At 55.2% G+C, this 26,571-nt stretch overlaps 6 protein-coding genes across 7 annotated transcripts; 3 read left to right on the top strand and 3 right to left on the bottom strand.

Moving 5' to 3' along the window:
• Positions 1-217: 217 nt before the first annotated feature.
• On the bottom strand, positions 218-4,731 carry LOC131215729 (condensin complex subunit 3). Its single transcript, XM_058210121.1, has 4 exons — positions 3,770-4,731; positions 1,438-3,700; positions 1,000-1,359; positions 218-925 (listed from the first exon to the last, which is right to left on the bottom strand). The coding sequence occupies exons 1-4, from the start codon at positions 4,729-4,731 to the stop codon at positions 218-220; spliced, it is 4,293 nt and encodes a 1,430-aa protein (XP_058066104.1).
• A 412-nt stretch (positions 4,732-5,143) lies between these two features.
• Positions 5,144-5,616, top strand: LOC131205487 (mitotic-spindle organizing protein 1-like). Of its 2 annotated transcripts, none has more exons than XM_058197600.1 (2): positions 5,144-5,208; positions 5,268-5,613. In XM_058197600.1, the coding sequence occupies exon 2, from the start codon at positions 5,277-5,279 to the stop codon at positions 5,520-5,522; it is 246 nt and encodes an 81-aa protein (XP_058053583.1). In that variant the 5' UTR covers positions 5,144-5,208; positions 5,268-5,276; the 3' UTR covers positions 5,523-5,613. The 2 variants fall into 2 exon arrangements, with proteins under 2 accessions (XP_058053583.1, XP_058053584.1); XM_058197601.1 differs by having other exon boundaries at positions 5,155-5,204; positions 5,268-5,616.
• Positions 5,557-6,855, bottom strand: LOC131205484 (putative methyltransferase C9orf114). Its single transcript, XM_058197597.1, has one exon. The coding sequence runs from the start codon at positions 6,853-6,855 to the stop codon at positions 5,563-5,565; it is 1,293 nt and encodes a 430-aa protein (XP_058053580.1). The 3' UTR covers positions 5,557-5,562.
• Positions 6,856-7,079: 224 nt separating this feature from the next.
• LOC131205485 (activating signal cointegrator 1 complex subunit 1) lies at positions 7,080-8,254 on the top strand. The gene is made up of 3 exons (XM_058197598.1): positions 7,080-7,279; positions 7,350-7,775; positions 7,837-8,254. The coding sequence occupies exons 1-3, from the start codon at positions 7,080-7,082 to the stop codon at positions 8,252-8,254; spliced, it is 1,044 nt and encodes a 347-aa protein (XP_058053581.1).
• A 593-nt stretch (positions 8,255-8,847) lies between these two features.
• Positions 8,848-10,307, top strand: LOC131205486 (retinol dehydrogenase 12-like). The gene is made up of 5 exons (XM_058197599.1): positions 8,848-8,952; positions 9,042-9,305; positions 9,376-9,792; positions 9,860-9,976; positions 10,080-10,307. Exons 1-5 carry the CDS (start codon positions 8,894-8,896, stop codon positions 10,180-10,182), a joined length of 960 nt encoding a protein of 319 aa, XP_058053582.1. The 5' UTR covers positions 8,848-8,893; the 3' UTR covers positions 10,183-10,307.
• A 2,636-nt stretch (positions 10,308-12,943) lies between these two features.
• Positions 12,944-24,322, bottom strand: LOC131215727 (uncharacterized). Its single transcript, XM_058210120.1, has 5 exons — positions 18,166-24,322; positions 17,418-18,094; positions 17,218-17,344; positions 14,670-17,141; positions 12,944-14,178 (listed from the first exon to the last, which is right to left on the bottom strand). The coding sequence occupies exons 1-5, from the start codon at positions 24,320-24,322 to the stop codon at positions 12,944-12,946; spliced, it is 10,668 nt and encodes a 3,555-aa protein (XP_058066103.1).
• Between the last annotated feature and the right edge of the window lie 2,249 nt (positions 24,323-26,571).

Raw genomic sequence — 26,571 nt, 5'->3', positions numbered from 1 at the left:
AAAGGTGCGGCACAAACACAAACCCGACGGGGACACCGACCAAAGGCGGGGGACTACTGAAACAATAAAACCTTTCTACCAGCTACAGGTTTATTTGCTAAAATACAGGTAAATCCTATGTTTACACGCTTTAATTCTTTCCGATTGCTAACAGACACACGCGCGATTTGCGGGAAGGTCCATTTTGGAGGCCGAAGTCTAAGGAAGGGGCGTGCTGCTACATTCGTGTAGCTTTCCGGTTCGGTCTACGAGGCACATTGGCCCGAACTGGCGATGTGGCTGGGCTGCCGGAAACGGCCCGACGCAAGCTTGTTGCACTCAGTGGCGTTAGAACCACGGCGGCCCGTTTTAGCCGCACCGGACTGCCGGTGGACGTCGTACTATCGTTGCTACCAACGCCATCGTTGTCAAGCGGGCGGGAACGGGAGGTGCGCTTCGGAAGTGACCGTTTGCCGGGCGACGCCGAAGCGGTGACAACGTCCTTCGTAGCGACGGGAGGTGTTGTGCCAGGCCCGAATGTCGTTCTAACCGAGGACCTAGACTTGGATACGTTTACCATATCCTGCACCGTTGTCCGGGAGTTCCGTTTTGTCCTTGTTTCGGTGCTGCTTGATGGGACGTTTTTGTCGCCTTCCAACTTTTGGCTGTGCCGGGTTGGGTTTTGTCGTGCTGCATTTTTCTCGATACCACTGGCGGTTGTGAGTTTCATTCGCGCCGAAGGTTTCGGCAAAGATGATGCGGCCGCCGTAGCCAGGGCCGCCGATAGTGACTTCCGTGCCACAGTTTTGCCAGTGAGTAGTGCCTCCGTTCGATTGGCCTGTCGCGTCCGGGCTGGCATCGTGCTCGGAGTCGTGTGTAGTCGCTTTTCATACGTTTTGGCCGCCACCATCGGCTTAGCGGATGATCGGTTGAGGCGGCTTGTTTGCTGCGTAAATGGGAAGACAACATTTTGAGTTATCCGTGGGGCAAGTTAGATACGATCCTCCTATCAATACCTACCGTGGCATTGGGTGACGAATTCACAACATCGCCCTCGGACGAGGACGCAGATAAACTGGATCGACGCGAGCTCCTCCGGCGAGAGGAAGGAGTATTGTGGCTAGCTGGTGAAGCCATTAATGGGGTCGATTGCTGTGTATCCTTGTGGTTCATAGTTTGCCCTTCATCGTCCGAGCTGTCTTCCTGCGTAGCAGGAACTAACACCTCGTCCTGCGCACTCGGGACACCGACGCTCTCTTCCGGCACGGCGCTGCTATCTGTCGCCGGTGGTTTGCTACGATTTGAAGCCGCTCGGATCTTACGCATCGCCGAAGCGTGCGGAACTTTAAACGTTCCATCGGCACTGCGTGACGATTGAGGCTCCGGTTCTCCCGGGGCTAGTGGTGGCGATGATGAGGTGCTACCGAAGTGCAGCGATCGACGGAGCGATTTAATTACCGATCCCCCGATTCGTGGTGAAGAGGCTGAGGAAATGGGCGAATTAGCAATCCCGGTAGCAGGCGATCTCACTTCGCCCGTGCCAGTGCTTCCCGATTTGGTCGCCGATGGACGCTGTTGCTGCGATCGTAGCGGAGAGGAAAACAGATCGGTGTCGGAGTCCTCCTCTAAAATGGATTTGTTAATGGTGGGAGGCGGCGACTCGCTCCGGTCATTGTCCGATTCGCCGGGTTCGTCGCGTTCTTCCTGTTCTTCCTCCTCTACACCACCGTCGGGTGCCTTCCATCCACCAGTTTCACCAACGAGCGTTTGCTCGTCACTGGCCGAGCCATTCACGGTTGGCACGCGCGACGAGGAAAACGAAAGGGTCTCCGCAATCGTGCCCCGCATCCGCTCCCGGAAGATGGTCAAGGCTTTGACGATCTTCGGATCGAGGCCAGGCTCCTGGAGGATCTCGTTGGCCGCCGTCGCCAGATCGATGCGCAATGCCGGATCTTCCGAGACTTCCAGCCCCACCAGTGCACCGCTCATCAGCTTCAACAGGTCCTTCAAGTTGAGGTTGTCCTGCATTACGCGCAGGAACGTAACCGCGATCGTGTTGTGCGGATTGATGCCAGGATTGCAGAACACGGGCCGCGTCAGGTTGATCACGAACTTGACCACCGTCTCGGGCCGTACTTCGGCCAGTGGGTTCGTGCTGGGCGCTTCCAGAATCGTAAAGAGGGTGCCAAGCAATGCTTTCTGCAGCAGATCCTGGCGCTTCCGGTTGTGGAGGGCCTCGAAAAAGATGCCCAAAATTTGCTGCGTCTCCGGCTCCGTCCTAGGATTGAAGTAACGCAACAGTAGCTTCGATACAATGTCTGGCGAGTTGCAGCGAAAGTGGAGCACCAGCCGGCAGAAACCTTCGATGATCGTCTTACAAATGGTACTCTCGTCGCACGTGTCCATGAAGTGGATGGACATTTTGTAGAACTCGTTGCTGTTGCACGATGGACCCGATTCGTCCAGCTGGGAGCCACTCTGTCGGTTGAACAGCTGGCGGGAGCTCTTGCTCGTCCGCGAGTCATCCTTCGATGAGTCGTCCTCGAGATCGAAATGCTCGAAGCCGTACCGATCGAGCAGCTCAAAGACACACTCGATCGCCGTTTTCCAGAGGCGCGTGGAGGCAGTGTGCAGAAACTGTTGGTACAGCAGCTGGAACGTGTCCTTGCTCAGCCCATCGTACAGCATGCTGAAAGCGGTGGACGTGCGCAGGGCCCAGTTGCGCGTGTGCAGTTCGGGCGATTGCACGTACCGACTGATGAACGATGTATACAGATCGCACATGACCGGAGTCAGCATGCGCACGGACGTACTGTTGACCAGGTAGAAGCACACCTGCAGACACTTGTTGATCGTCTCCTGCGTCATGCGACGTGGTCTCAGCATCGACTCGCGGAACACCACACTGTCGATGCCGGCGCTGGTGTTGCTGCTCGAGAGTGTCTGTGACATTTCCTGCACGAGGGGCTTCACCAGATTGGCGTACTCCTCGTTGCTGGCGTTGAGCCGCTCGGACACGTGCTGTGCTCCCGCGTAATCCTTCTGCTGGACCCGCATAGTTTCCTGCTCCTTCAGGTCCATTATTTCGAGCCGAAGAGCCGATATCTTCAACTTGAGGCTGGTTTGATCCGGGTACCGCTCGAAGTACGTATCAACGAGGGACCGTGAACTGTTCGAGAAGTCCACGCGCGATGGCTCGAGCACCGAGTTGACAAGATCGACGAAGAACTTGAACCGGGTCTCCACGTCCGGCAGCAGCTTCTCGAACGTTTGCATAATCAACCGGACGTTCATCTCGTGCAGCGTCTCGTTGCACAGCACATCCGACAGCACCAGCTTCAGGCTGTCGCGACCGAACTCGTCCGAGTAGTCGTAAATGGCGACGATTTCGAGCAACGTATGTAGGATGTGCTGAAAATAAAGCTGCTGCAGCTTGTCCATCGCACTCCGGTGCGTCGGGCTCGCCATGGACTGGTTGACCGTGCCGGACGATTTCATAAAGCCCGCCTCGCCTGTGTTTTCGATAAATTCCTTGATGAATTCGCAATACTTGCTCAGTTCCATCATATAGTCCTCCAGCTCGTCCGAATCGAGCCGGTGCAGGTACTCGAGCATCGCGTGCCAGCAAATCACGCGCTCTATCGTAAGATCGCCCAGTGGTACGTGCTTATGTTCCGGTCCGAACTTGAGCATGTCCGCCATTTCCTTTACTCCGTGTTTGCTACAAAAGTTAAGAGGCATAACGCTGTAGGTTCCGTTGCCGTTCAGTGGCCACCGCGTTCATGCTTACCTTAATACCTCGAAAAGAACCATTTTGGAGGTCTTGTGAAACCGTTCAATCTCCTGGTCGTCTGCATCGATCTTGAGACCCTCGATGAACGCGACGTAATCGCGTTGATACGACTCGATCCACTGGGGAATCATGACGTTGCGCACCACCTTCCGCACGCTCTCGGAGTGGTCCTCGAGGCCCTGCTCGAGAAACTTGAGCCGCTGGGACACCTTGTACTGGCGCACGGGGAAGCTGCTCATCTGCATGTACGTGTGGCGCCGCACCCGCTCTTCCACGTCCCACAGGCGCTCGATGATGTGCGGTAGCGAGCGGTAATTGCGCCCGAGCGAAGTGATGATCGTTTGGCGCACCTTCGCCGCCGGGTCCTTGTCCAGATGGTAGATGTACGCCCGGGACACGCCGTCCTCGGGTGTGGTGGGGTCCTGCAACCGCTGCAGCGCCAGTACGGCCTGCACGCGCACATGCTGCGACGAGTCGCGCATCCTTTCGAGCATGATGCGCAGAATTTTGTCACAGATCGTATCGTCCAGCGTGGCATCCGATCCGAGGGCGTTCAGCGTCAGGTTCACCAGTTGGCATATCCGGAAGCGAACCAATTGCAACGAGCTCGAGGTGCTCAACAGCCAGTTGAAAAAGCCTGCCATAATCGGATGCGTTTCGGCCTGCTCGCTGTACTCGGGGTCAGCCACGAATTTGGCGCAAAACTGGAGCACATTGTTCGCATACTCGTTCGCCTCTTCGTGCTCCATCTGGCGCTTGACCACTTGCAGGAACGACTTCATGAACGAATCGTGCTGAACCGTTGCGTAGAGACCCTTGAGCTGTTTGACCAGCTTCGCATGCGACGTTTGATTTTGCTGCGCGTTCAGCACGGTCTGAATGACGGCGGTACTATATTTCACCTTTTCTGGCGACGGCCCAGCGACCGGCACCGCCACTTTTCGCTTGCGAGGGGCCATTTCCACTTTATTTTTCTCGTTCGTTCGTTGTTTCCACACAAACCGCGTCTCGCGGACCACTCTGCTACTGACGCCGTTTGCTTATCGGTTCTGTTGTGACAGCGTTTTGTCGAGTACGCAGTTATTTTAAACCGTTTTCCAACGGACAAATTTCACATCTGCTCGAAACGGTACTGAACCGGTTGGTGCCGCTGTTCCAGCACTTAGCCGGGGAACAACAGTGATGCATCTTCAAATTACATTTTACTGCCTTTTTTTTAAGGTAGTGAATTTATCAACAGCCAGCATACTCAAATGGGAGCATTTTTTCGTTGCCTGTTTTTTTTAAACTCGTTAACTACTCGAATTCAGTAAGGTACGGGTTCAACCCTGGGTACGTTTGTCACTAGCTTGTCAAAGCCTACCCTGGAAGAGGCAAACAAATTCACTTTTCAGCAAGAGGCAGAATACAAGCTGTTGGGAAAAACACAATCGTAGGTAAATGTTTTCGTACACCCCGCCGGTCAACTTTACTTTATCGGCTGCATAAATTACAGACGGACACAATGCCGGAGCCGAGCAGTAACGAGGGCGACAACGCCAATCTGTACGCGCGCCTGCAACAATCGCAGCTGATTCGCGCCAACATACAAAACATTTCGCAGTTCCTCAACACTGGCCTTAGTCCCGAAACGCTCGACATCTGTGTGAAGCTACTGGAGGCCGGTGTTCACCCGCAGTCCCTTTCGGAGTCTGTCACACTGATCCGCAACCAGCTGGCCGCCATCAATAACGGTGAAGCGGTAGATTAGGAAGCGTGAATAAACTTTTATTTGCAACCACCACAGCCTGCTAGTCGAACCGTGACATATCATCGTTCTGCTCGGTTGAGGTGTTGATTGCAGCGACACTTTCTTTTACCGGCGTTGCTGGCACAGAGCCATCGTGTTTTGTCCGTTTCTCGTTAAACGCATACTGCTGAATGCCGGTGTCCTGGCTCTGCGGGATGGCATCGAAGCTGGTGAACGGCTTCGGAGCGTTTACCGGGCACAGTTTGCTCCCGAGCGCAGCCATGGAAATTAGAATGGCCTCCTCCGTACGCACCGTCCGTGAGCCCTGTGCCGGAACCGTGTTCAGATACTCGTCAAACAAATCTTCTACCGCGTCCACCGTCAGCTTCGAATCGGACTCTAGTGCCGGTTCCAAGCCGAGCACGCCACCAAACACTATGAGACCGTGTCGATAGGAGAGGCTATTCGATGCCACGTCGTGCACATTCGTACCCCGGTCGGACGTTCCGATCGTGAGGTCGTATCCGCCCTTGTACGGGCTCTTCGTAAACACCTGCGATAGCGAGTTCGCAATCCGTACCGTGTAGCCCCAGTAGATGCCCGTCTCTTGACGCGGCTGAGAAGGCGACACTATTTTACCACGTATTTTCTTCGATTTAAGGTCCACCCCGTCCGGCAGCTTGACCGTTACGCGCAAGTTCGGTTCTAGCACCGTGTCTACGAGCACGTCATTCAGCAGACCCACGTTCACGAACGCGCCTTTCCTTTTGGTCGGCTTCTTGCTGACGATGCCCTCCCGAAACACGAACTCGCTCTGCTGGCGCAGGTGATGCTGCGAGTCGAGCGGATTCAGCAGCCCACAGTACTTCAAATCGTTGTGAATGGGAAAGAAGTACTTGCGCAGATACTGTGGACACTCGAGGTACTGCAGGATGCGGGCGAGCTGAATGCAGCAGCGGCGTGCCGCGGGGGATCCCTCCGCCGTGTCGAGCGTGTTCAACCGTTCCGTGACTTGGTTGCTGCCTCCGCCACAGTCATCGAACACAATCACTTCATCGATCTGGAAAATGCACGCTGCTCGGGCAATCTGACCAGCGAGGTAAGTACGCAACTCTGGCGACTGTGCATTTTCCATAATCGATCCCGGTACCGCAATGCTGATCGTTGAAACGTGCTCCGCCTCGGTGACACTTTCCACATGCACCTCCGCCGTGGACGCTTTCTCCCGCTCCAGCTCTTCATACTGTTGCTTCACGCGCTTCAGCAACAGCTCCTGGCGCTTGTGCCGTTTCCGTTCTCGCTTTACCATTTTGTCGCGCTCCGTAAGCCGTGTTTTATCTCCGTGAACCTTCATTGTTTTGGAATTCGCGTTGGATTCGAAACGTGCGTGAAAACAAAAACACAGCGTTTGACATTCGACACGCTGTCCGAGCCGGTGGCTGCGTACGTTTACTAACGCTCGTGAAACGGTTGTCATAAACGCGCGGTGTGCGGCTTTCGGATGTCAGGGCGAAATAGTAAACAAATACGTTACTGCGATTAGACGAAAACTTTCGCGACTTCCAACGTTTCCGCAATATGGACGTAATGAATCCGCAGCTGATGTGGATAGGTACACGGTGTTACCGGGTAAATCAGTGCACCGCGACGACTGCCGGCGATGGACCCTCCGAAGCGTATGTAGAGGAAGATCTGTACGAAGCAGATGATGAGTACGATACGTACGATATCGAGATGACCGATAACGGAAAATATCAAACGGCGTTCCACGTGCCTGCGTAAGCCTCCGAGTGGTCATTCCCAGGTCCCCCCAAGAAACAGCCACCTAACCTTCCAACTGTCCCATAGGGCTTTTTACGCCATGATAATCGGCGCCAAGGGACAAACCCGGCAGCGTTTGGAGGCCGAAACGAAGGCACAAATACGGGTCCCGAAGCAGGGCACCACGGACGACATCGTGGTGACGGGTGTCTCACGGAAGTCGGTGGCCGCCGCCCGGTCACGAATCGAACTCATCGTTACCGGGGCACGGGACAAGCAACAGTTCACGCACTTCCTCTCGGTGCCACTGGCCACGGACGACATGATGAAGCGATTTGTGGCCTTTAAAGACAAAGTGCTCTACAAACTGCCGGCCGCCTTCACCGTCGACGAATCGTTGTTCCAGCAACCGGAAAAGTTGCACCTAACGCTCGGCACCATGAGTCTGATGGACAACGTGGATCGGGCCAATGCGGTTCACGTTTTGCAAGACTGCCAGGAAACGATATTACGGTAAACCGTCTGCGCGGCCTGTGTGCGACCATTTTGCTGAGATTACACGCCCTACTTTCAGACCGCTGCTCAAAGAGAACGGTCCCATGGAGATTCACGTTCGTGGCCTCGAATACATGAACGATGACCCACACGCGGTCGATGTGCTATACGCCAAGGTCGAAGGTGCCACCCTACAGGAGGCGGCCGATCAAATGTACGAGTACTTCATAGCGAAAGGGCTGATGCAACGGAAATATGATCACGTGAAGCTGCACGCCACGCTCATCAACTCCTTGTTCCGCGGCCACAACACCGAGGGCTCCGAAACGAGGGAAGCGGAACGCCGGCGCATCTCGTTTGATGCGAGCGAAATATTACGCCTATACGGAGATTACGACTTTGGGCGCACGGTTGTGAGCGAGATTCATCTTTCGCAGCGCTTCACTACCTCCTCCTGTACGGGGTTTTACGAGTCCTCGGCGGTCATAAAGCTGTGAGAGTTTTGTTGGGCTAATAAACACCAAACGTGGCAAAAAATGCGCCCCAGTGGGAGGCTCTACTACTAAAGAAGTGGGACAACATATCCGACAATTCTGAAATTTCCTCGCTGTGTTTTGCATAAATTTCGCAACACAAGGTCGATGAGCATTAATTGCATTAGAATGAGGTCCTCGACATCTCCAGTGACCGCCAGTGCCAAGTGCTGAAGTGCTGTGAGTAGTGCAACGTCGCTAGCGCTCTCTAATTACCTCGGCAGCACGTGGTCAACCATCACCGCCACAGGTATATCATAATAATTCCACCGGAACCCGGATCCCCTTGCCGCAAGCGCACTTTCATTGTCAAGTTTACTTGCACTTCTTATCGTCCACGGATTATATTTCTAGTCGGCCACCCCTCCCCACGGGGCACCAGATATGGTTTCGCAGGCATGCCGAAGCACACATGCACACGTATATGGATCGGCACACACTCGCCGGGCTTCCGCTTGAGAGTCTTCGTAGAGACAGCAGCAGCAACACTAGCATTACGTTGCAAAGATTGTGGGGCCGCTCTCGGCGTGTTGCGTTGAATCAGTTAGTATCAGCTGCGCATCGCGAACGGATCGCCGGGCCCCAGTGGGAACGATAAGCACAATGTTGTTGACCATCGCCGTGGGAAGCCTAGTGGCGGTGTTAACTTACAAGCTGTTCAGGTACTACAAGACAAAACCCACGGTCCTCGTTGCTGGGATTCTGAGTCCGATTCTGAGAGCGTCGTTTTTTTTTAACTCCAAAAAAAAAGGCTCTTCATCGAGGGAGGACAGTTCCGTAAGAACACACGCTGCGATGGAAAGGTTATCCTCATCACGGGCGCCAACACCGGCATTGGAAAGAAAACGGCCCGGGAGCTGCTGAAGCGTGGTGGCAAAGTTTATATCGCTTGCCGCTCGCTGGAGCGTGCGAACGAGGCGCGCAACGATATCGTTGCACAAACGGGCCTAGGTAATATTCACGTGCGCGAACTGGACCTTGCGTCGATGGAATCGATACGACAGTTTGCGAAAAGGTGAGCGCGACCGGTGGGGTGGGGCGTCTCTAACGGGAGCAGTAAATCACGGAACTGCCTTTGCGCATAGTTTTATGGCCGAAGAACCGCGCCTCGATTTGCTCATCAATAACGCGGGCGTTATGGCGTGCCCGAAGGCCCTCACGAAGGATGGGTTCGAGCTGCAGCTGGGGACGAACCACCTGGGACACTTTCTGCTCACGAACCTGCTACTCGAGCGCCTGAAAGAGTCGGCACCGAGCCGAATCGTCAACCTGTCCAGCTTGGCGCACAAGTACGGCAAGATCAACCGCAGCGATCTGAACAGCGAGCGATCGTACAACCAGGTGACGGCCTACTGCCAGAGCAAGCTGGCCAACGTGATGTTCACACGGGAACTGGCCAAGCGGCTCGCCGGTACCGGTGTGACCGCGTACGCCCTCCATCCCGGCACGGTCGACACGGATCTGCCCCGCCACATGGGCTCCTTGTTCTTCCTGTTCGATCAGTAAGCTCGATTTTGTTCCAGTGGCCTCCACCAAACTGATTCACCAAACTTTCCGATCTGATCGTAGCAAACTGGTGAAACCGTTACTACGGATCGCATTCAAGACGCCACTTTCGGGAGCCCAAACCACACTGTACACGGCCCTGGACGAAGATCTGGCGGGCGAGAGTGGAAAATACTATGCGTAAGTGGTGCACTGTAAAGGTTTTGGGGCCCGATCGAGACTAATCCGTTGAATCGTTTTCTATTGAATGTTTTTTTTCACACCACACACTCGCAACTTGTAGGGATTGCCGTGAGCAGAAGCTTAGCAAATATGCCCGTAACGATGAGTTGGCAGCCTGGCTGTGGGACGAAAGTGCAAAGATGACTAGACTGGACTCGAAGTGAAGCCGCACCGCTCAAGAGTGTATAAACACAGTGTACAATGGTAAAATTGTAACAGTAAAAGGTGTTTCATTTTTGTGCGAAATTCAAACTCTTCAAACGAATATACTATCAAATTGATTCATCGATTATAAGTTGAGTCATCTAATGCTCGAAGCATTCCGAGTGAATGACGCTGTCGATTTCTTGCTAAGTAAATTCTCACTCTGCGGGTCCATAGCCAAATCGTAACCGTTGTACTTCGGACCTTGACGGGGTAGATGATGAAATCTCCATGACCCATCCAAAATCATCCACAAGGCCATATAGCTAGTCGCAGGTTTTTGTGGTGGTGGAACCACTACAACGAAGAAGTGGTTCCGTAAAGTTCTCAAACCATTATCAAGCTCAGCCGAAGGCCTATTCCATGATCTCACACGCGAGGGCTACACGTGTGTTACGCACGTCGCATGGTGAATTTTAATGAGCTTTTAATGGCCACGAGGAAGCTGCAGCGACCCCAGCGACACGTGATGCGGGTATATTAATTCGTTTTCTTTCGTGTTGCGTCATAAAGAAGGCCAACCAAAGTGGGTTTATTTTTCAAGTTTTTTAATTCAAATATCCTGTATGTATACCTGGCGTGTACAGTTCGTATTCTACATTAGTTATTACATTCGTCTCCGTGGTGGACTGTGCCGGTGTTATTTATCCCCATACGATCGGCCCCATTCCGCGCGAGCATTTGGCTTTGAGCGCACGTACAAGCACACCGATACAGAAACGCGCCCTTTCCGCAACTTAACACAACGGCTGCTGTTGTACTAGAAACGAAGGGCACGAGAAACGGGCCCCCGGGCCGGACGGGACCGGCCGCGGTGGCTAGAAGGGTTCAGTTTTACTCCTTCATTTTGCTGCTACGTTAAATTACACTTTTCGTAAACGGTTGTGTCGTTATCTTACATGTGGCCACACACCGCTGTCTATCCGCTACGCAGCTGGGGCGAATCGAATCAAATTCTACTAAACTAATCGCGCAGCACCGCAAGGTTGTGTGTACGGTTGGGTTCGAATGCGGTTTGGTTGTTGGGGCGGACATCAACCCTTCCCACACCATACACACCAAAACACTTAACGCGAGGAAATTTGTTATCTATTCTTCCGGTAGCTCTAGCGGTGTCATTTTCCCTCCCTTTTTTTAGGTGCGTAATAGGAACCAAGGAACCTTTCTCGACAGCAAAAGAAGTAGATTAATTTAGTTACTGGCTACTACTAATTGTTCAATTGGGCGAATCGGCAACGAAAGCACAGCAGGCCGGTCTCTGGTAGGTTCGCTTCTATGCCAATTAACGCGATCCCTCTCTCTCTCTCTCTCTCTCGCTCCTACATTAATTGCTAGTTTCAAGATTCTAAGCAGTGGAGTAATGCACATGCCTACTACTACTGGGGGTATAGAGTTCATTTGCTTTAGCAGTCGCAACAAGCGGCATCAGGCGTGCGCTAGTAAGAAGAGGGGACCCCCCTAAGACGTTATTAAATGCAACATTTCTTTTCTGTGTGTTGTGTAAGCCTACTACGTTTATTTTGGTTGAAGTACGCATAGAAGTGTGTCCTTACATTCGAAGCCTTTATACCCTACTATGCTAGTATTGTTATTATTATACTGTTGGAAGAAGATTACCAGACTGCTGGCGCTCGGCCCAGGGCGAGTTTCGCCTTCCTTGTTTTAAGTAGCAGCGCCAGCGAGCCACTATTCGTATTACTGTGTGTGTTGCTATTTTAAATATCCTTGCCGTTTGCCGGTTGACTACACCGTTACGTTATACTGAATGCGTGACGCTTCCCGGCCGCAGGCAGGTCTGTAAACGGCGGACACTACACCAAACCCGAGAGAGAACAATTTACTATTCCTACCGCCCCCAGCATGCCTGCTCAGTCAGATTGAATCTTACCTGATATGTTACACATGTTGCTTTTGTTGTCATATTTTTACTAGTTAGTAACTTCGGTAGATACCTTTATTTGCTCTCTCGCGCGCCAGCACAGAATGGAGCAGCAACTCTACTCCACGCGGCGGACACAAGCGGAGCGAATAAAAGCGGAAAGAGTGGGCGCACAATGCGGACGGTGCCAATATATACAAAGCACAGGACACGTTTCTTCCATAATTTATTGCTAACGGAACGGAAAGAAACGAAAAAGTAATACTGAAATACTTGCGCGCATTGGCTTAATCTCTGGCTGACGAGAGACGAAACTACTACTAGCAATACGTGAGCAGCAGCAAAACCTGTTTGTGGTGTTAGGATTACATACTCTGGAGGAAGTTTGTTCAAGTTTAGTGTGGTGCTGCTGTGGTGTTTGTTCGCTACTCGAACTACGCCACCCAAAGCACAGGATTCGTACACATGAGCGGCAGATTAAGATTCCTTATCTCGCTTTCGTTCGATCTAGGAACAAGTGCGCCACCACCCGTCAACTACTCGTATAGGTTGGGTGACTCTTAATTGCCTAAATCTACGTGAACTCTAGTCAGGCATTCAGTTGCCCCAGCAACACCAGTGTCTTCTCTTTCGATGACTTCGAAGGGAGTGCGAGGACACATGCTTTTAGAAGTGAAGAAGTTATTTACAAATGACACACACCGAGAGACAGACAAACACATACCCTAATAGACACGTATACACACAAACACACACATACGTACACTGTGTTTCGTATACGCTGCCGGCGTTGTCGGCTCCGTTTCCGTTTCCGTGCCGTACACAATGCAGGCACGCAAATTTTACTGCCACTGGCCAACGCCGGGTTGACTCGGGTACGGTGGATAGTTGTAGCCGCTTGCAGTCGTTGCTGCGCCGGTAGGGGCACCGCCGGCCCCGGCGGTGGCACTGCCTGGCGGGTTCGATGGGCCAGAAGGTGGTGCCGGTGGGGCAGGATACGGGTGGTACTGGGGTACCGGGTCCGGTTGGGCGGCCCCGGCACCGTACGGTCCGGGTGCCGCGTAGTACGAGTAGGCCGACGACGGTGGCGGCGGCGGTGGTGGAGGATAGTAGCCCTGCGACTGGGGATTGTACTGGGGAGGCGCTGTCGGTCCCGACTGGTACGCGGCATGATGGTGGTACTGGGAATGATGGTAGGTTGGAGCATTGGCATCCGGGATGTACGTTGGCGGTGTGTCGTAGCTTGAGACGGGCGGTGGGACGGCCACCGGAGGTGCTGCTGCTGCTGCTGCTGCTACCGTCGTCGATGAAGTCGTCGTGGTAGGACCACTTTCGGGCCTATGGAACGCGGATCCGTTCGTGTTTGCAGTAGTAGTGGTGGCTGTGGCATTTTGACTTCCGGGAGCCACCGTGCCAGTCTCGTACGAAGCGCCCGTCGACGCCGGCGGAGATGTCGGGTACGGAATGAAGCTTCCCTGCTGCTGCTGCTGCTGTTGATGATGCTGGTGTTGATGGGACTGTTGTTGGTGGTGTGGTTGCTGCTGCTGCGGCTGTCCGTACATGGCAGGCGGGGCCGCCGTGTCACTAGTTGGTACCATCGGTGCCGAGGGCATCTGGTAGGCCGGATAATCGGGTTGCACGATCGGAGCCGCTTGCTGCTGCTGATGCTGGTGTGGATGGAGCGAGTGCTGTTGCATATGCTGCTGCGAGTGATGCATATGGTGGTGTTGCTGGTGCTGCAGATGATGTGGTTGCTGCTGATGGGACGAGGACGAAGATCCTCGTGATCCTCGCGATGGGGTAGGCGACGATGAAACCGGTACCGTGGCCGGTGTCGCTTGGGGTTGCGAGTAGTGGGGCATGGCGGCATCGGGCGGTGATGAGCCGTGGTGTGGTTGCGAGACAGGTGTGGCGTAGTTCGCTAATGGCACAGCGCTGCCTGCTTGGGAAGTTGGGGTAGCTGCAGGACCATTCGAGTCGATGGCGTTTCCTGCTCCCGATGGTTGGTGGTGGTAGTAGTTGGAACGCACAGTCGCCGTTGCCGTTGCACTGTTGCCACTCGATGTGTACGACGGCCCTACGGATGGACGGACACAGAGACGAAACACATAACAGAGAAAATAGAGATCCACACAAACAGACTGACAAACACGCCACAAAGTTTGAAATGATTCTAACACAAACTAGACTATTCCTTCGCTATGCATTATCTTTGGCAGGGAATTATAAAAAGTTATTTATTACTATTGCCTATTTTTTCCATCAAAGGATGCTCAAACACATACAAGTGAAAAAGGTACTAATTGCATTACCCAAGGTAGTCTCTGGTCACAAAGCAACCTTTCGTGCTACACTAGCTTCCTGTGACTTGATTCCTGCACAACATTGTCTAATTACCAAACAATAATCAGAAGAAATAGAACAGAAAATAAACAAACATAGATACAGGCAGATAAAAACGAATCGTCAAGAAAAGACAATGCAAACCCATTTCATAACGAAAAACAAGTAACACCGAGAGCGAGACAGAGAGAGAAAGGTGTAAAGGCGATCCAAACCATCACTCACCCGCGTACGAAGAACCGGGCACATTACCTACGCCTGTTCCTGCGTACCCGGCCACACTCGATGGCGGTGCTTGCTGTGCGAGCGCGTTTGTGGTACCCGGAAACACGTTAGAACCGTAGCCCGTGGTCGGCTGCTGATGGCCGCTACCAGCACCACCCCCGGCCGGTGCATAGTGGTCGTAGTATCCTCCGATCGTGGTTGCGTTCGCTGGCGGAGGGACCGTAGCTGTGGCTGCTGCTGCTGTCGTTGGTGGCATCGCCTGGTAGCCCTGGTAGGCCGCGACTGGCGGAACTGCGACACCGCCACCGGGCGGAAGATTCATGACCGCGGGCGATGCCGACGGTGACGAGGAGGCCGATGACGAGGAAATGTGCGTGTACGGCGACGGATTGTTGCGCTTATTGAGTGCCTTCTTGGCTGCCCCGTAATCGTTTTTCGGTTGCTTCGGAGTTTTGCTTTTGCCACCACCACCACTGCCCTTCTTTCCACCGGCACCAGTGCTGGCCGCTGGTTTCGGTGCGTAATCGACGTACCCGTCGGTGGGCGTCGGCGAGCGGGTGATGCTGCTCAGGGACGCCTGGAACTCGCTCTGGTTTTGATTGTTGATCAAGGCCGAAGTCGTTTTCTCCAGGAAGTTCAAACTCGACTCGTACGGTGCCGGCGGTGGCGGTACCGATCCTGTCGCCGTCGGTTGATGGTACTGCGGATGCTGGTGATGGTGCTGAGGCTGGTTCTGGTGATGTTGATGCTGCTGCGGAGAGCGATGCTGCTGCTGCTGCTGATGATGTTGATGGGCTTGGCCGTGTTGCGGGAAACTGCTCGGATGTTGCTGATGGTGGTGGTGCTGCAGCGGTTGGTGCTGAGCCGGATGGCCGTAGCTGCTGGCGCCTCCCGTAGAGCTGCTGCTCGTGGAAGAAGCGGCGCCGCCACCGTACGGCATCCAAGAGTGGTGCTGTAGATTCTTGTGGCCACCGTAAGGCGAAGGTGGCGTGACCGACGACGATGAGCGAAGCGGGTGTTGTTGCTGCTGCTGTTGGTGCATGTGGTTTTTGGCGCCACCAGCCCCCATCGGTGGACCATGGTGACCGTAAGCGGCAGAGTACGCCTGTTGAGTTCCCGTCGGTAACCCATCTCCGGACGCTCCGGACTGAGAAGGTATCGCCCCAGCGGGAGCCTTACTTGACGGCCGGGACGTTGGTGCATGCGGGGACTGCGGAAGATGATATCCTCCGCTGCTGGGTGTATCCGTCGCCGGGTACGAGTCCATGGCCTGTGGGTTCAGTCCGCCTGCTGCTGCTGCTGCTGGTGTCGCTTTCTTCACACCCGTTCCGTCGTTCACGTTCATCAGTAATGATTGTTGACCCGACGGTTTGTTCGCGGTCGGCGGAATACTGTTCATGGTCAAGCTATTGTAACCTGGCGGACCACTGACACCGCTGTTACCTGCACCGATCTCACTCACACCAATACCACCGGATGGCGGGAATTCAGTTATCCCGCCGGTGCCAGTTGCTACACCGCTGGGCTTGGTGCCGTCACCGGCCATCGAAGCAGCCGCGGCGGTTGTCACCGTGGTAACCATGGCCTCCTGCGCTTTACCCGCCTTGTGGCGGTAGTTTTTCAACGCCGACTGCGACGCCTTCGCCTTGCGTTCGACCAAATTCGGCTTAAAAACCATCTTGTCGCGCATCGGAGGAGAATCGTCATCGATCGTGACGGTGGCCGTAGGTGGCTGCGGTACTGGTGGATGTGCTTGATGGACGGATGCAGCACGGTTCGCGGTTGAATTGGCCGTGTACGGAGACTGAATCATGGGGTACTTGTCGAGCGACTCGCCCGCTTTCGAGTGTGACGCAGCCTTAAAGGTTGACGCACCGGTCCCGGAGTGGATCGCACTATTGTTCGTGCCCCCGCTGCTACTGCTGCCACCACAGCTCATGCTCCCGGTGCTGCTGGTCGTGTCAGTCTTTTCGTTCAGCACCATGCCCTGCTCCACATCGTCCTTTTTCAGCCCCGGCTTGTCCGGGTAATCGTCCACGCTCATCGTTTCCTTCTCGCTGTCCCCATCGTCGTTGATCGTCAGGGGCAGCATGCTCGAGTCGGACTTTTCGTCATCGTCCGAGTTTGAGGCGATACTCAGCGAGTTGCCCTCGGAAAAGTCGCTTGCCGCACCACTGCCGTTCTTTGGGAGCAGCAGCGTTGACGAAGCTTTGGCCGTGCTGAACGTCAGGTTCGATCCACGGCGACCACCACTGGCCGCCGTGTTGCTGGGTGGAGTGGTAGTTACGATGCCCCCTTTGGCCGGAGTAGCGTCCTTGCTTTGGCCCACCTTGAACGCTGTGCGGATGGCAATGATCTTGCCACTCTCGAGCTGCATGTAGATGCCCTTGGGCGACTTGAGCACCATCACCTTCTGGCCCGCCTTCAGCACGATGTTGGATTTATCGGCCGAGCTGGTCGGTATAACGACATCTGCAGAAGGGAAACGAAACAAAACGATTAATGGTGTGTATGTGCCTATTCCAGCAACTTGTGGAAAGCGTAGTACCGATTGGAAGCGTCATTTCCTGTGCCGTCATGCCCTGCCGTTGCCACACTTCGGCCGGTATCCAGCGAGTCGGTCGAACGCCAGCCACATTTGTTTTGTTCGCATCGCCCGCTTGCATGGGCCGTACCTGCAAAAGAACCGGACGGTCCGCGTTAATATCGGCAGAGATCGACGATCGAGTTGCCCAAAAACGCTCTTACCGAAGCCACGGGTCGATGGATGATGGATCCGTCGGACGTGCGGATCGCCCGATAGGTCGTTCCCATAGAGGTGTACGAGTACGTTGGTTTGGTGGCCGCCTGCTTCTCCAGTTCGTAACCCCTCTGGGCCTGCCGCTTCTCGGCCGACGAAAGCTTCTTCTCCTTCCGATCGATGAGCAAGCTTTCGTGAGCGAACGGGGCCTTCGTCAGCTTCTTCGAGTGCGACGCCAGCAGGTGCTGCATGACGATGTCGATAAACTTGTCCTTATCCTGGCTAAAGTCCTTCACCTCGCCGTCCTCGCCATCGTCGTAGCACAGGCTGGTGATCTCCTTCATCGACAGGTGCGCATCCGGGTTGCACTCGTCGACGATTCGATCTGACATGCCCTGCTTGTTGATCTGGCGATCGTAAATCTTCTTCTCGAGACAGTTGTCCATCACAAGCCGGTACACGAAACAGGGCTTCTTCTGGCCGTACCGGTACACCCGGCAGACGGCTTGCGTGTCGTGACACGGGTTCCAGCTCGCGTCAAACACCACAACCCGGTTCGCACCGACGAGATTGATGCCGAGCGAGCCGGCACGGGTCGAAACGAGGAACAGGTGCACATTCGGGTTAGAGTTGAACTCGTTGATCAGCTTCTCACGCTCCTGCGCCACCGTCGAGCCATCCAAACCTGGGGAGGAAACGGTCAGTGAGTGGTCAGTGAGCAGAAAAGACGGAATCTGAAATGAAAACGAAACTCACGAAAGTAGCTGCTGTTCCGACACCAGTAGCTCTCGGTGCCAGGAATTTTGTTGCGCTGCAGAAAGCGCTCGATCAGGTTGAGGGTCAGTAAACTTTGGCTAAACACCAGCAACCGATCGCCCAGTCGGATGCTCTCCTCCATGATGCAGAAGAAGATGTCCATTTTAGGTGAGTTTTCCAGCAGATCGGGAACGTAGCCCTTCATCAACTCAAATGCCCACTCGTACGGGATCTCGTCCTTGGCGTCCTTTCCTTTCGGCTCCTTGGCTGCCGTGCCTGCGGCGCCACCGGGTGTTATTCCTGGACCCACCGCCACAACCGCCGCCGATGACGACGTAGTGGAGGAACTCGTTTCTTTGCCTCCTTCCTCTTCGAGCTTCACGGCGACACAATCGTCTTCGATCTTGATCACGTCGGGCACCTTCTCCTGGTCGGAGATTGTCTCTACCTTCTGTTCACCCTCTTTAAGATCACCGCCATCCAGCAATACGGTGGGGCCTTCCTTCTTCGGGGACACCTTATCTTTCAAATCATCGTCGGTTCCAATCGACTCACCGCAGGGATCGTTCGTTGGAAGTGTGATGCTTGGTTTTTTGTCCTCTCCCAATACTTCGTCAACGGCCTCCTCTTTCTCAATCTTTTTAACTTCGTCATCTTCCCGTTTGACTTCCACGCAATCCTCTTTCTTTACCATCTTAACGTCCCCACCATTCTCCGCATCGGCCGAATCACAAGTACCCATGACGACGGCTGGTTTCGAGTCCTTCGTCGGTTCAGTATCGTCGGTGACCGACGCATCACCGTTCACCAGCGCTGGACCCGCACTGCACTCGTTGACCGGTCCATTTTCTTCCTTTTTAATCTCAATTTTCACCGACACGACGGACAGAGGGTCCTTTTTGTCAATCTCCGGTTCCCCGTTCGCCTCCTGCTTAACGCCACCAGTGGCCTCCTCTTCCTTCTTGATCGTCTCTTGTTTGATTTCCTGCTTCACGGACTCGACGGCCTCGATGGTCGCTGGCACAGCATCCCCCGCCAGCTCCATCTTGGGGCTGATGTCCTTCGTGTCCATGTCGACGATTTCGTTCGGCTTGTCACTGTTGAGATCCGGTTTAACCGGATCCTTCAGATCGTCGAGCGACGGTTGATTTGCGTACTGGGCGTTCGCTTGCTCCTGCGTAATGGCATCCAACCCGGTTCCCGATTCATCTCTGCCGGTTCCGGGTGGAACCGATGCTGTTGCTTCGTCGGTGATCGATTCACTCGGCTCGGGTTTTATCGGCAGCTGTCCACAGCTGGCGTTCGTTTGCTCGGCGATCGATTGCTGAGAGTCGGACAGCGGTTTGCTGTTACCGCCGCTGACGGAGCCAGCCGTTGCCGAATCCTCCCATTTGACGGTGCTGCCACCAGTGGCGTAAGTGCTGTCGTATGGTGAAGAAGGTGTCGGATCTCCGCCACCGTTTGGCGCGGATTGTTGAGCTCCTTCGGCGTATCCATACAATCCGGGCGCTTCGTTTGCTACCGGCACCGGGTTACCGTTCGTCGTGGCCCCATATCCAGCCCCCGGATAGCCAGGATAAACATCCGCGCCACCGTTGCTGGTGCTCGGTGGCAGTGGCCCTTGTTGCTGAGCGTAAGCATTATAACCGTTTCCGCCATTGTCGCCATTGTTGGTCTCCGAGTTCCAGTAGGTTGATTGTGCGTTTTGCCCGTCACCACCGGGCACTCCATTGCTGGGGTTGTAACTGGCGTTGGCACTCGTGTCGACCGGGTTCGCACCACCACCGTACGGTGGATAGCCTTGATCGTACGGTGCGTGATGGTACGAGGAATTGGTGTACTCGTTGCGATAGTAGTTGTTACCGTACATCCCTCCATACGAGTCCGTGCCACCCGGCGTGCCGCTGGCATTGTACTGGCCACCGCCCACAGCACCGTAAGCATCATACGCTCCCGCTAGCTGCGGGTGGCCCATCATCGTGTCTTGATTGTAGCCCGCGTAGTTGGGATTCGGAGGCGCACCTGGTGGAGGCCCTTGGTGATGATGGTAGGCGCCCTGGTAAGGGTAGGCATCACCGCCAGGGAACGGTGCTGGATACGGTGCCGGTACACCACCATCGCCACCGTGTTTCACGCCGTTTCGGTCGGCTCCACCAAAGTCCAGCCCCGGTTCTGCTTTCGGGGGCACCGCGGGCGACGTATCCATGGCGTTCGGATCCTTCGACGTCACATTGCTCGGGCTGATCGTGGCAGCCGGCACGATCTTGCCGTCCTTTCCCACCACCGCCTGCGATTTATTATTGGCCGCCAGCTTTTTCGGTGTTCTCGGTTTGCGTGGTGTTCCGTCCTTTTTCAACGCCAACGGTTTGGCCGGTTTCGGAATCGCCGCGTTCTTGCGGGCTGGCTTCGTCACCATCGTTGGGGAAACGTTCGGCAGCGCCGGCGGCCCATTACCGTCCACTTCCATCGGCGTCGCCGCCGCCGTTATGGCAGCCGGATCAGCCTGTTGTTTTCCGGCCGCCCCCGGTTCCGGTTCCTCCAGTTCCAGATCGAGATCACGCTCGCTTTGCTTGAGAAAGTTGTACAGCACGTCCGGATGGTTCCAGATCTTGCAGCACACGGCAAACGCCTTGAGCGGGTTCGGTACCGCCTTCGTCCGGACGACCTCGTTCATGAACACGCTGTACAGCTTGCGCTGGAACTCGGTCATACGGATCTGCAGCACGTACTCTTCCTTCTGCGGGAGCGACGTTTGCAGCACGGAGTGCGACCGGCGTTGGACGAAACCGAGCAGCAACGAGTGCAACACGTGCGCCCGGTACCGCATCAGCTTGATGTCCTGCGGCGTCGAGTCAATGCACTGCCCGTTCTGGATCGGGCGTTCGAACATGTTGCTAAACTCCGTCTTGGTGCCGAGATAGTTGGGCCGCACAAAGTCCACCATGCACCAGTACTCGAGCAGATTGTTCTGCAGCGGGTAGCCCGTGAGCACGACGCGCCGCTTCGATTTGATCTGCTTCAGCGCGACCGAAATGCTGGCGTGCGAGTTCTTGATCCGGTGGCCCTCGTCGCACACCACCAAATCCGGGCCCGGCTTCACCAGCGCCTCGTGGATGTCGTCAAACATGTTGCGCTGCTCCTCGGTCGACTCCTTCTCCTCCTCAACCGGCTCAGGCTCAGGCCCCGCCGGGCCACCCTTTTTGTTCTTCTTTTTCTTCTTCTTCGTCATCTTCTTCTGGCTCAGCAACCGGTACATTTCGTAGCCGATCAGCAGCACCCCGCCATTTTTGGCCCACTCGAGCACGACCTTGGCCCGCGACTTGAGCGTCTTGTGGCTGTCGTTCAGGATGTGGATGCGGAAGTTGCGGGACCGCACCTCGCCGTGGTTGCGCAGTGGACTGTTGGTCGCATCATCCGGCAGCCAGGTGTTGAACTCGTTCAACCAGTTCTGCAGCGTGTTGATCGGCATAATGACGAGCACCGTCTTCGAGCTGGTGTGCCTTAAAAATATATCACAGAAGCAAACTAACTGAAGCGTCTTCCCCAGGCCCATCGAATGGGCCAGTATGCACCCGAACCCGGTCGACGAGTCGTAGCGCTCGATCGACTCGATGATGTTGTCGAACAAGAACCGCACGCCACCGATCTGGTGCGGCTTAATGATGCGCGCGATCTGCGGCGCAAGGAAGATGTCCTCCTCGCCGTCGGCGTGGCCCACGTTGATCACCACCCGACCCTGCTCGTCCGGCACGTTGTAGGCATCGTTCACGTGCAGCCCGCTGTTCTGCGGGTCATCGTCCGATTCGTCCTCCGGCTCCTCCTCGTCGTCATCCGACAGCACGATGCAGTCGTCGTCGTCCGACGAACTGTCGATCGTCACGATCTCCTTCTTCTCCGGCAGCGCGATCACCTCACCGTCGCTGTCCTCGTCCTCCTCTTCGTCCTCCGGTTCCAGCTCTTCGCCCTCGCTGTCGTCGACCATCTCCTCGAACGTGCGCACCGGAATCACGGACGGTGACGACGAGGACGAAGAGGTGGACGCTGGAGGAAGCGGCACCGCGCTGCTGGTGCTGGCCTTTACGGGCGCAATACTGACCGACGGTGTGAGATGAGTGGTTGCGCTGACACTGCCAGCGGTGGTGGCCGTTACCGTGGAGATCGGTGTCGTGCTCAGCAACAGCTGGCGGTTCTTCGGTGGACGGCCACGCGTTTCGAACGGATTCTTCACATACCCAAGTCGCACCGGTCCGCCGGTCGCAGAGGACGACGCCATCGTGGGGCTACCGGCGGACGCAGCGCCGCCACTGGCCGATGATGACGTACCAGCGGCCCCACTGGATGTGCCGGGTTGCTGTGATTTTAGTATCGAAGCGTGTCCCTGTAGGAACTGCATCACTTTCTGTTCCGTTTTGTTCGTCTGGCGCTCGAGCGCCAGTTGGCGCTGCACCTCACGGATTATGCGCTGCTGCTCCTGGACGCGCGCCAACCGCTCCAGCTCCTGCCGCTGCGCCGCCAGCGTCGACGCGTCCAGCTGATTATCGTCCATCACTTCCTTAATGTTTTTACGCAAATTGGTCACCTTGCGTATGGCGGCCGCATCCTTCTTGGTGATCTCGAGCGATATTTCCTCGTTACACTCGAGGTCGGCGCTCTGCTGCCGCGCTTTGGCATTCGCGTCCGTCTTCGACACCGGTTTGACGCTGATTTCGCCCATCTCCTTGAGCTTTTCGGAAATTTCAAAGTCCATCTGCTGCTGCTGCGCCGGTTGCTGCTGGTGGTCAGCAGTCGGTGGTTGTGTCTCGTTACTGCCGCTCGCACCGGCCAAGTGTGCGGAGTGTGAGGAATCGTGTTTGGCATTGTTTGGCCCGCTTTTGCTTCTGGCGGAACCACCTTCGTGAGCCGTTTTCTTGTTCGCTTTCGATCCCGCTCCATGGCGGCCGGTCGTTTGCTTTTTTTCACCGTTGCCCCGAACTTCGAGTGGCGCCGGTGGCAATGCTACTGCTGCACCCATCATATCGACTCCCGGCACGGCCGGAAGTTGCTTCGAACTCTTGTCGTCGAGCAAATTGGATATCTGGAACGACGATTTAACACCGTCGCCTACCAGTGGACCCTGCTGGTCAGCCGGCACCGGGGGTGGACAAAACGCTGGTGGCGGTGGCGGTACTTGATTGCTGGAAGGTGCCGGCGGAGCACTGCTCCCGCCCGTGCCCATTGGGCCGGCCGCTTCGGGGATGTGTTTGGATTTTTTTATCAGAATATTGTCGAGTATTTCAATTTTACGTTTTCCACCGCCACCAGTGCTGCCAGTAGCTCCACCACCTCCAGTCGCCGTAGGGCCAGCCGTCTGCGTAGGGGGAGTGGCTGGCAAGCCGCCCATACCGGATGGGTCTCCGTGGGGCGGTTCCGGCGGACCAATCAGCATATCCTTATCATCCCGATAGCCCCCGGCAGTGCCATGGTTGTAATAGTGACCGCCAACTGATTGATCCGTAGCTGCGACAGACTGCCCGTAGGCAGGGTACTGCTGCTGATGACCGCCACCGCTGCCTGAGTATTGACCCATGGATGAAGAGCCAGGGGTGGTCGAGGGTAGCAGCGACGAGTGGTGATGAGCCGGATGATGGTGCATGCCGGTGGGCGCCTGTGGCGGTGGGTACAGTGATGCCGGCTGATGCGGATGGTACGCCGAGTGACCGTACGGATTCTGGTGCGGATGGTGATGATGGTGGTAGGAATGCTGCGAGTGCATCGGATTCATCGACCCCAGGGGCGGAACCACTGAGGGCGGTGGGGGAGGAGCATGGTACGGGCCACCGTGGCCGTGGTGCATGGCGTACGGATCGTAATGCCGGCCGTGGTGATGATGGTGGTAGTATGCATCTTTCACGTGCTGATGATGGTGGTCCATCATGGCGGCCGCGTAACCAGGCGCCAAATGGTGACTGGCCGCGGCTGCCGCGGCGGCGGCGGCCGCATTCTGCGAGTAGTGCGGGTGATGGTAAGCGGACGCCGCGGCAGCCCCGGAACTCATACCCAAGCCGACCCCATTGCCCGGAGTCAGTGTCGGCACGATGGACGGCGCGCTTCGACCGTCGACCGGTGGTGGCGGCGCCGGCGGTCCCTGTGCGTGTTGACCGCTCTCGTTCGGATCCATTGCGACGAATGGTGAACGGTGAGGTTTATTTTGTTCTGTTTTGGGGGCGCGTCGTTGCTGCTTTCGGCCAGCTCAAAGAACGTCCATCCTTGCACTGGTGCATCCACGCAGGTCGTGCTGAAATGGAAGCAAGAAACGGGAGGTCAAAGATAGGTCCGCTTGCTATACCACATTCGCAGGGTCCCTTTTCAGTTACTGGTGTACTAGCCCTTCGCGTACCGTTCTTCGATATTCGTTTTCATGTGTGGCTCAACAGCTTAAGAAGGCCTAGCGTAACGAAACTGAGCCCGAATCTACTTGTCGGTGGTCACATGAAAGCTATGAAAATACAAAAAACGACACGCATTGGGAAAACATTCTTTCTAACGGGCGAACGAACATTGAAAACAAAACCAAAGGGCTCTTCGATTCCCCAACAGTCTGCTCCTAAGCAAATACTGCTACATCAAGATAGCTTTGAAATGCCAGTTACTTTCTCGGCAACAATCATGAACCACGGTACATAGTGAAACGTATGTGTTACTCCGCTTGTAAACGCAATGCGAATAGAATTGGCCATTTTCTGATTGCAAAACGCATAGAGCAAAAACGGGACAACGAAGATCATCCTCAGCTCGCGAGATGACACTCTGCCAACCACACACACATCCACGCACACCGGCGGTGGTGTGGTTCCTAGTTGCCCGGTTAGGATTCGGAATCGCTGCTGCTCGGATGTACATGGGTGAGAGATGTATGCTTCATTCATGCGCATTCTCGCAATCCTGCAGTCGTCCTCAAATCGTTCAACGTTTTAAATACAATGTTCCGCACAACATACCGATTGGCGGCCTGTGTAGACATCATTGCCCCGGGACAGGCGGGTTTGCGAGAGGGGGAACCATTAGACAAATGGACGTGAAGCGCGTGAACGCGGTGAACGCGCATTTTGGAGCGTCAAAGTCACGTTTCGGTACAGAAAATTATTCGTATCCGTTTCAATCTGCTCCCATAATGGGGCATTTTTTGGGGTTGTAATTCTCTAGTGAGTTTTCTGAGACGTTTGGCCTGCGACTCTGTCAAGGTTGCTCCGCCGCAAGCGACTCATTTAACCAGGAGGAGACGTTCGTTCGTCCACCCGAAAAAGCTGCTGGCGAAGAGTAATCGATATCGGAAGGGCTGTGCTACTCATTTTATGTACTTGTTGAAATAAAAGCTCTTTAAGCGACGGCACATGATTAATAATACAAAAACACATAACCAGCCGCCTCCACCACCATCACCGCTCATTGGGCGGCGAATGAGTCGGACTCCACATGCCCGGCCATCAGGCTCCTGTCGTCATCGGGCGGTGCTGGTGCTTTGCGAGTGTGTTCGCTGGCAAGCTCACAGCAAACAACATCGAGTCCATACCACCGTGTGATGTGCGCCGATGGTGGAATATGGCCTGTCGTCATGCCCCGCAGTGCCGCGCCGCATCCGGGAACCGGAGAGTGCAGCTGGGAGTGCGAGAGCGCGCGACGGTCAGCAACGGCGGTGGCCGTGTGTGTTATTTAGTTTCGTATATCATTATTTGGCTTGCATTGCATTTCTATCTGCACATGAATAATACATTGCTCGAACGCTACAAACTCCAGACTACCGTTCCGGGGCCCCTCTCCGAGAGAGAGAGAGAGAGTGAGAGAGTTTCGTGGGGCCGCTTGGTCCACGGATGAAATGGAGCATCTTCCTTCACCGAGGGGGGGCCCGACTCGTTGAGGACATGATGGCAGTTCCGCTTTTCGACAACCGTGTCACACGCTCCAAAATCCAAAAATCCCCGACCGCACGGCGAAGCGCAGAGTCATCCACCCCGCCGGGAGTGAGAGTTTCGCACGGAGAGCATTCAATTGCGTGTAGTAGTAGTTCTTCGTTGTGGCCGTCTTCTCTGCCGCTGGTGCTGCAACTCCAGAGTCCCACCAGCAAGCAGCTCCCAGATGCGCGCCGCCTTGGAGAGAGCGCGAGAACGAAGAGCCTGCTCTGGGGCCTGCTCGGCCAACCGCAGCAGCACACCTTACAAAACCTAGGAGGTTGCGCCACATCTTCTTGGCTTGAACTTGCACAGCTTGCTTGGAGGCGCAAGGACACTTTAGAATCTCAACACTTCTTTCCACAGACCCCCGACAGAGAGGCCGATCGATCCAGTAATCCGAGCGTCCTGGTGTCTTCCCAAAAGAGGAACACATTTATCATGGTAATCAGCCGACTGTAACACACAAAGCAAAGCCCCA

This window comes from Anopheles bellator, chromosome 1, assembly GCF_943735745.2.
Source record: "Anopheles bellator chromosome 1, idAnoBellAS_SP24_06.2, whole genome shotgun sequence".
Classification (NCBI taxonomy): Eukaryota; Metazoa; Arthropoda; class Insecta; order Diptera; family Culicidae; genus Anopheles; species Anopheles bellator.
This window is presented reverse-complemented; position numbering and strand designations above follow the sequence as displayed.

Coding starts and splice junctions, on each gene's coding strand:
- LOC131215729 (XM_058210121.1), bottom strand. CDS start 4,731: ATGGCCCCTCGCAAGCGAAAAGTGGCGGTGCCGGTCGCTGGGCCGTCG. Junction 1,360..1,437: donor CACCACGAATCGGGGGATCG/GTAATTAAATCG, acceptor GGAGAACCGGAG/CCTCAATCGTCACGCAGTGC. Junction 926..999: donor ATTCGTCACCCAATGCCACG/GTAGGTATTGAT, acceptor CCATTTACGCAG/CAAACAAGCCGCCTCAACCG.
- LOC131205485 (XM_058197598.1), top strand. CDS start 7,080: ATGGACGTAATGAATCCGCAGCTGATGTGGATAGGTACACGGTGTTAC. Junction 7,280..7,349: donor ACGGCGTTCCACGTGCCTGC/GTAAGCCTCCGA, acceptor ACTGTCCCATAG/GGCTTTTTACGCCATGATAA. Junction 7,776..7,836: donor TGCCAGGAAACGATATTACG/GTAAACCGTCTG, acceptor CCCTACTTTCAG/ACCGCTGCTCAAAGAGAACG.
- LOC131205486 (XM_058197599.1), top strand. CDS start 8,894: ATGTTGTTGACCATCGCCGTGGGAAGCCTAGTGGCGGTGTTAACTTAC. Junction 9,793..9,859: donor TTGTTCTTCCTGTTCGATCA/GTAAGCTCGATT, acceptor ATCTGATCGTAG/CAAACTGGTGAAACCGTTAC. Junction 9,977..10,079: donor GAGAGTGGAAAATACTATGC/GTAAGTGGTGCA, acceptor CGCAACTTGTAG/GGATTGCCGTGAGCAGAAGC.
- LOC131215727 (XM_058210120.1), bottom strand. CDS start 24,322: ATGGATCCGAACGAGAGCGGTCAACACGCACAGGGACCGCCGGCGCCG. Junction 18,095..18,165: donor TCGGAACAGCAGCTACTTTC/GTGAGTTTCGTT, acceptor TTTCCTCCCCAG/GTTTGGATGGCTCGACGGTG. Junction 14,179..14,669: donor GCCCGGTTCTTCGTACGCGG/GTGAGTGATGGT, acceptor GTCCATCCGTAG/GGCCGTCGTACACATCGAGT.
- LOC131205484 (XM_058197597.1), bottom strand. CDS start 6,855: ATGAAGGTTCACGGAGATAAAACACGGCTTACGGAGCGCGACAAAATG.
- LOC131205487 (XM_058197601.1), top strand. CDS start 5,277: ATGCCGGAGCCGAGCAGTAACGAGGGCGACAACGCCAATCTGTACGCG.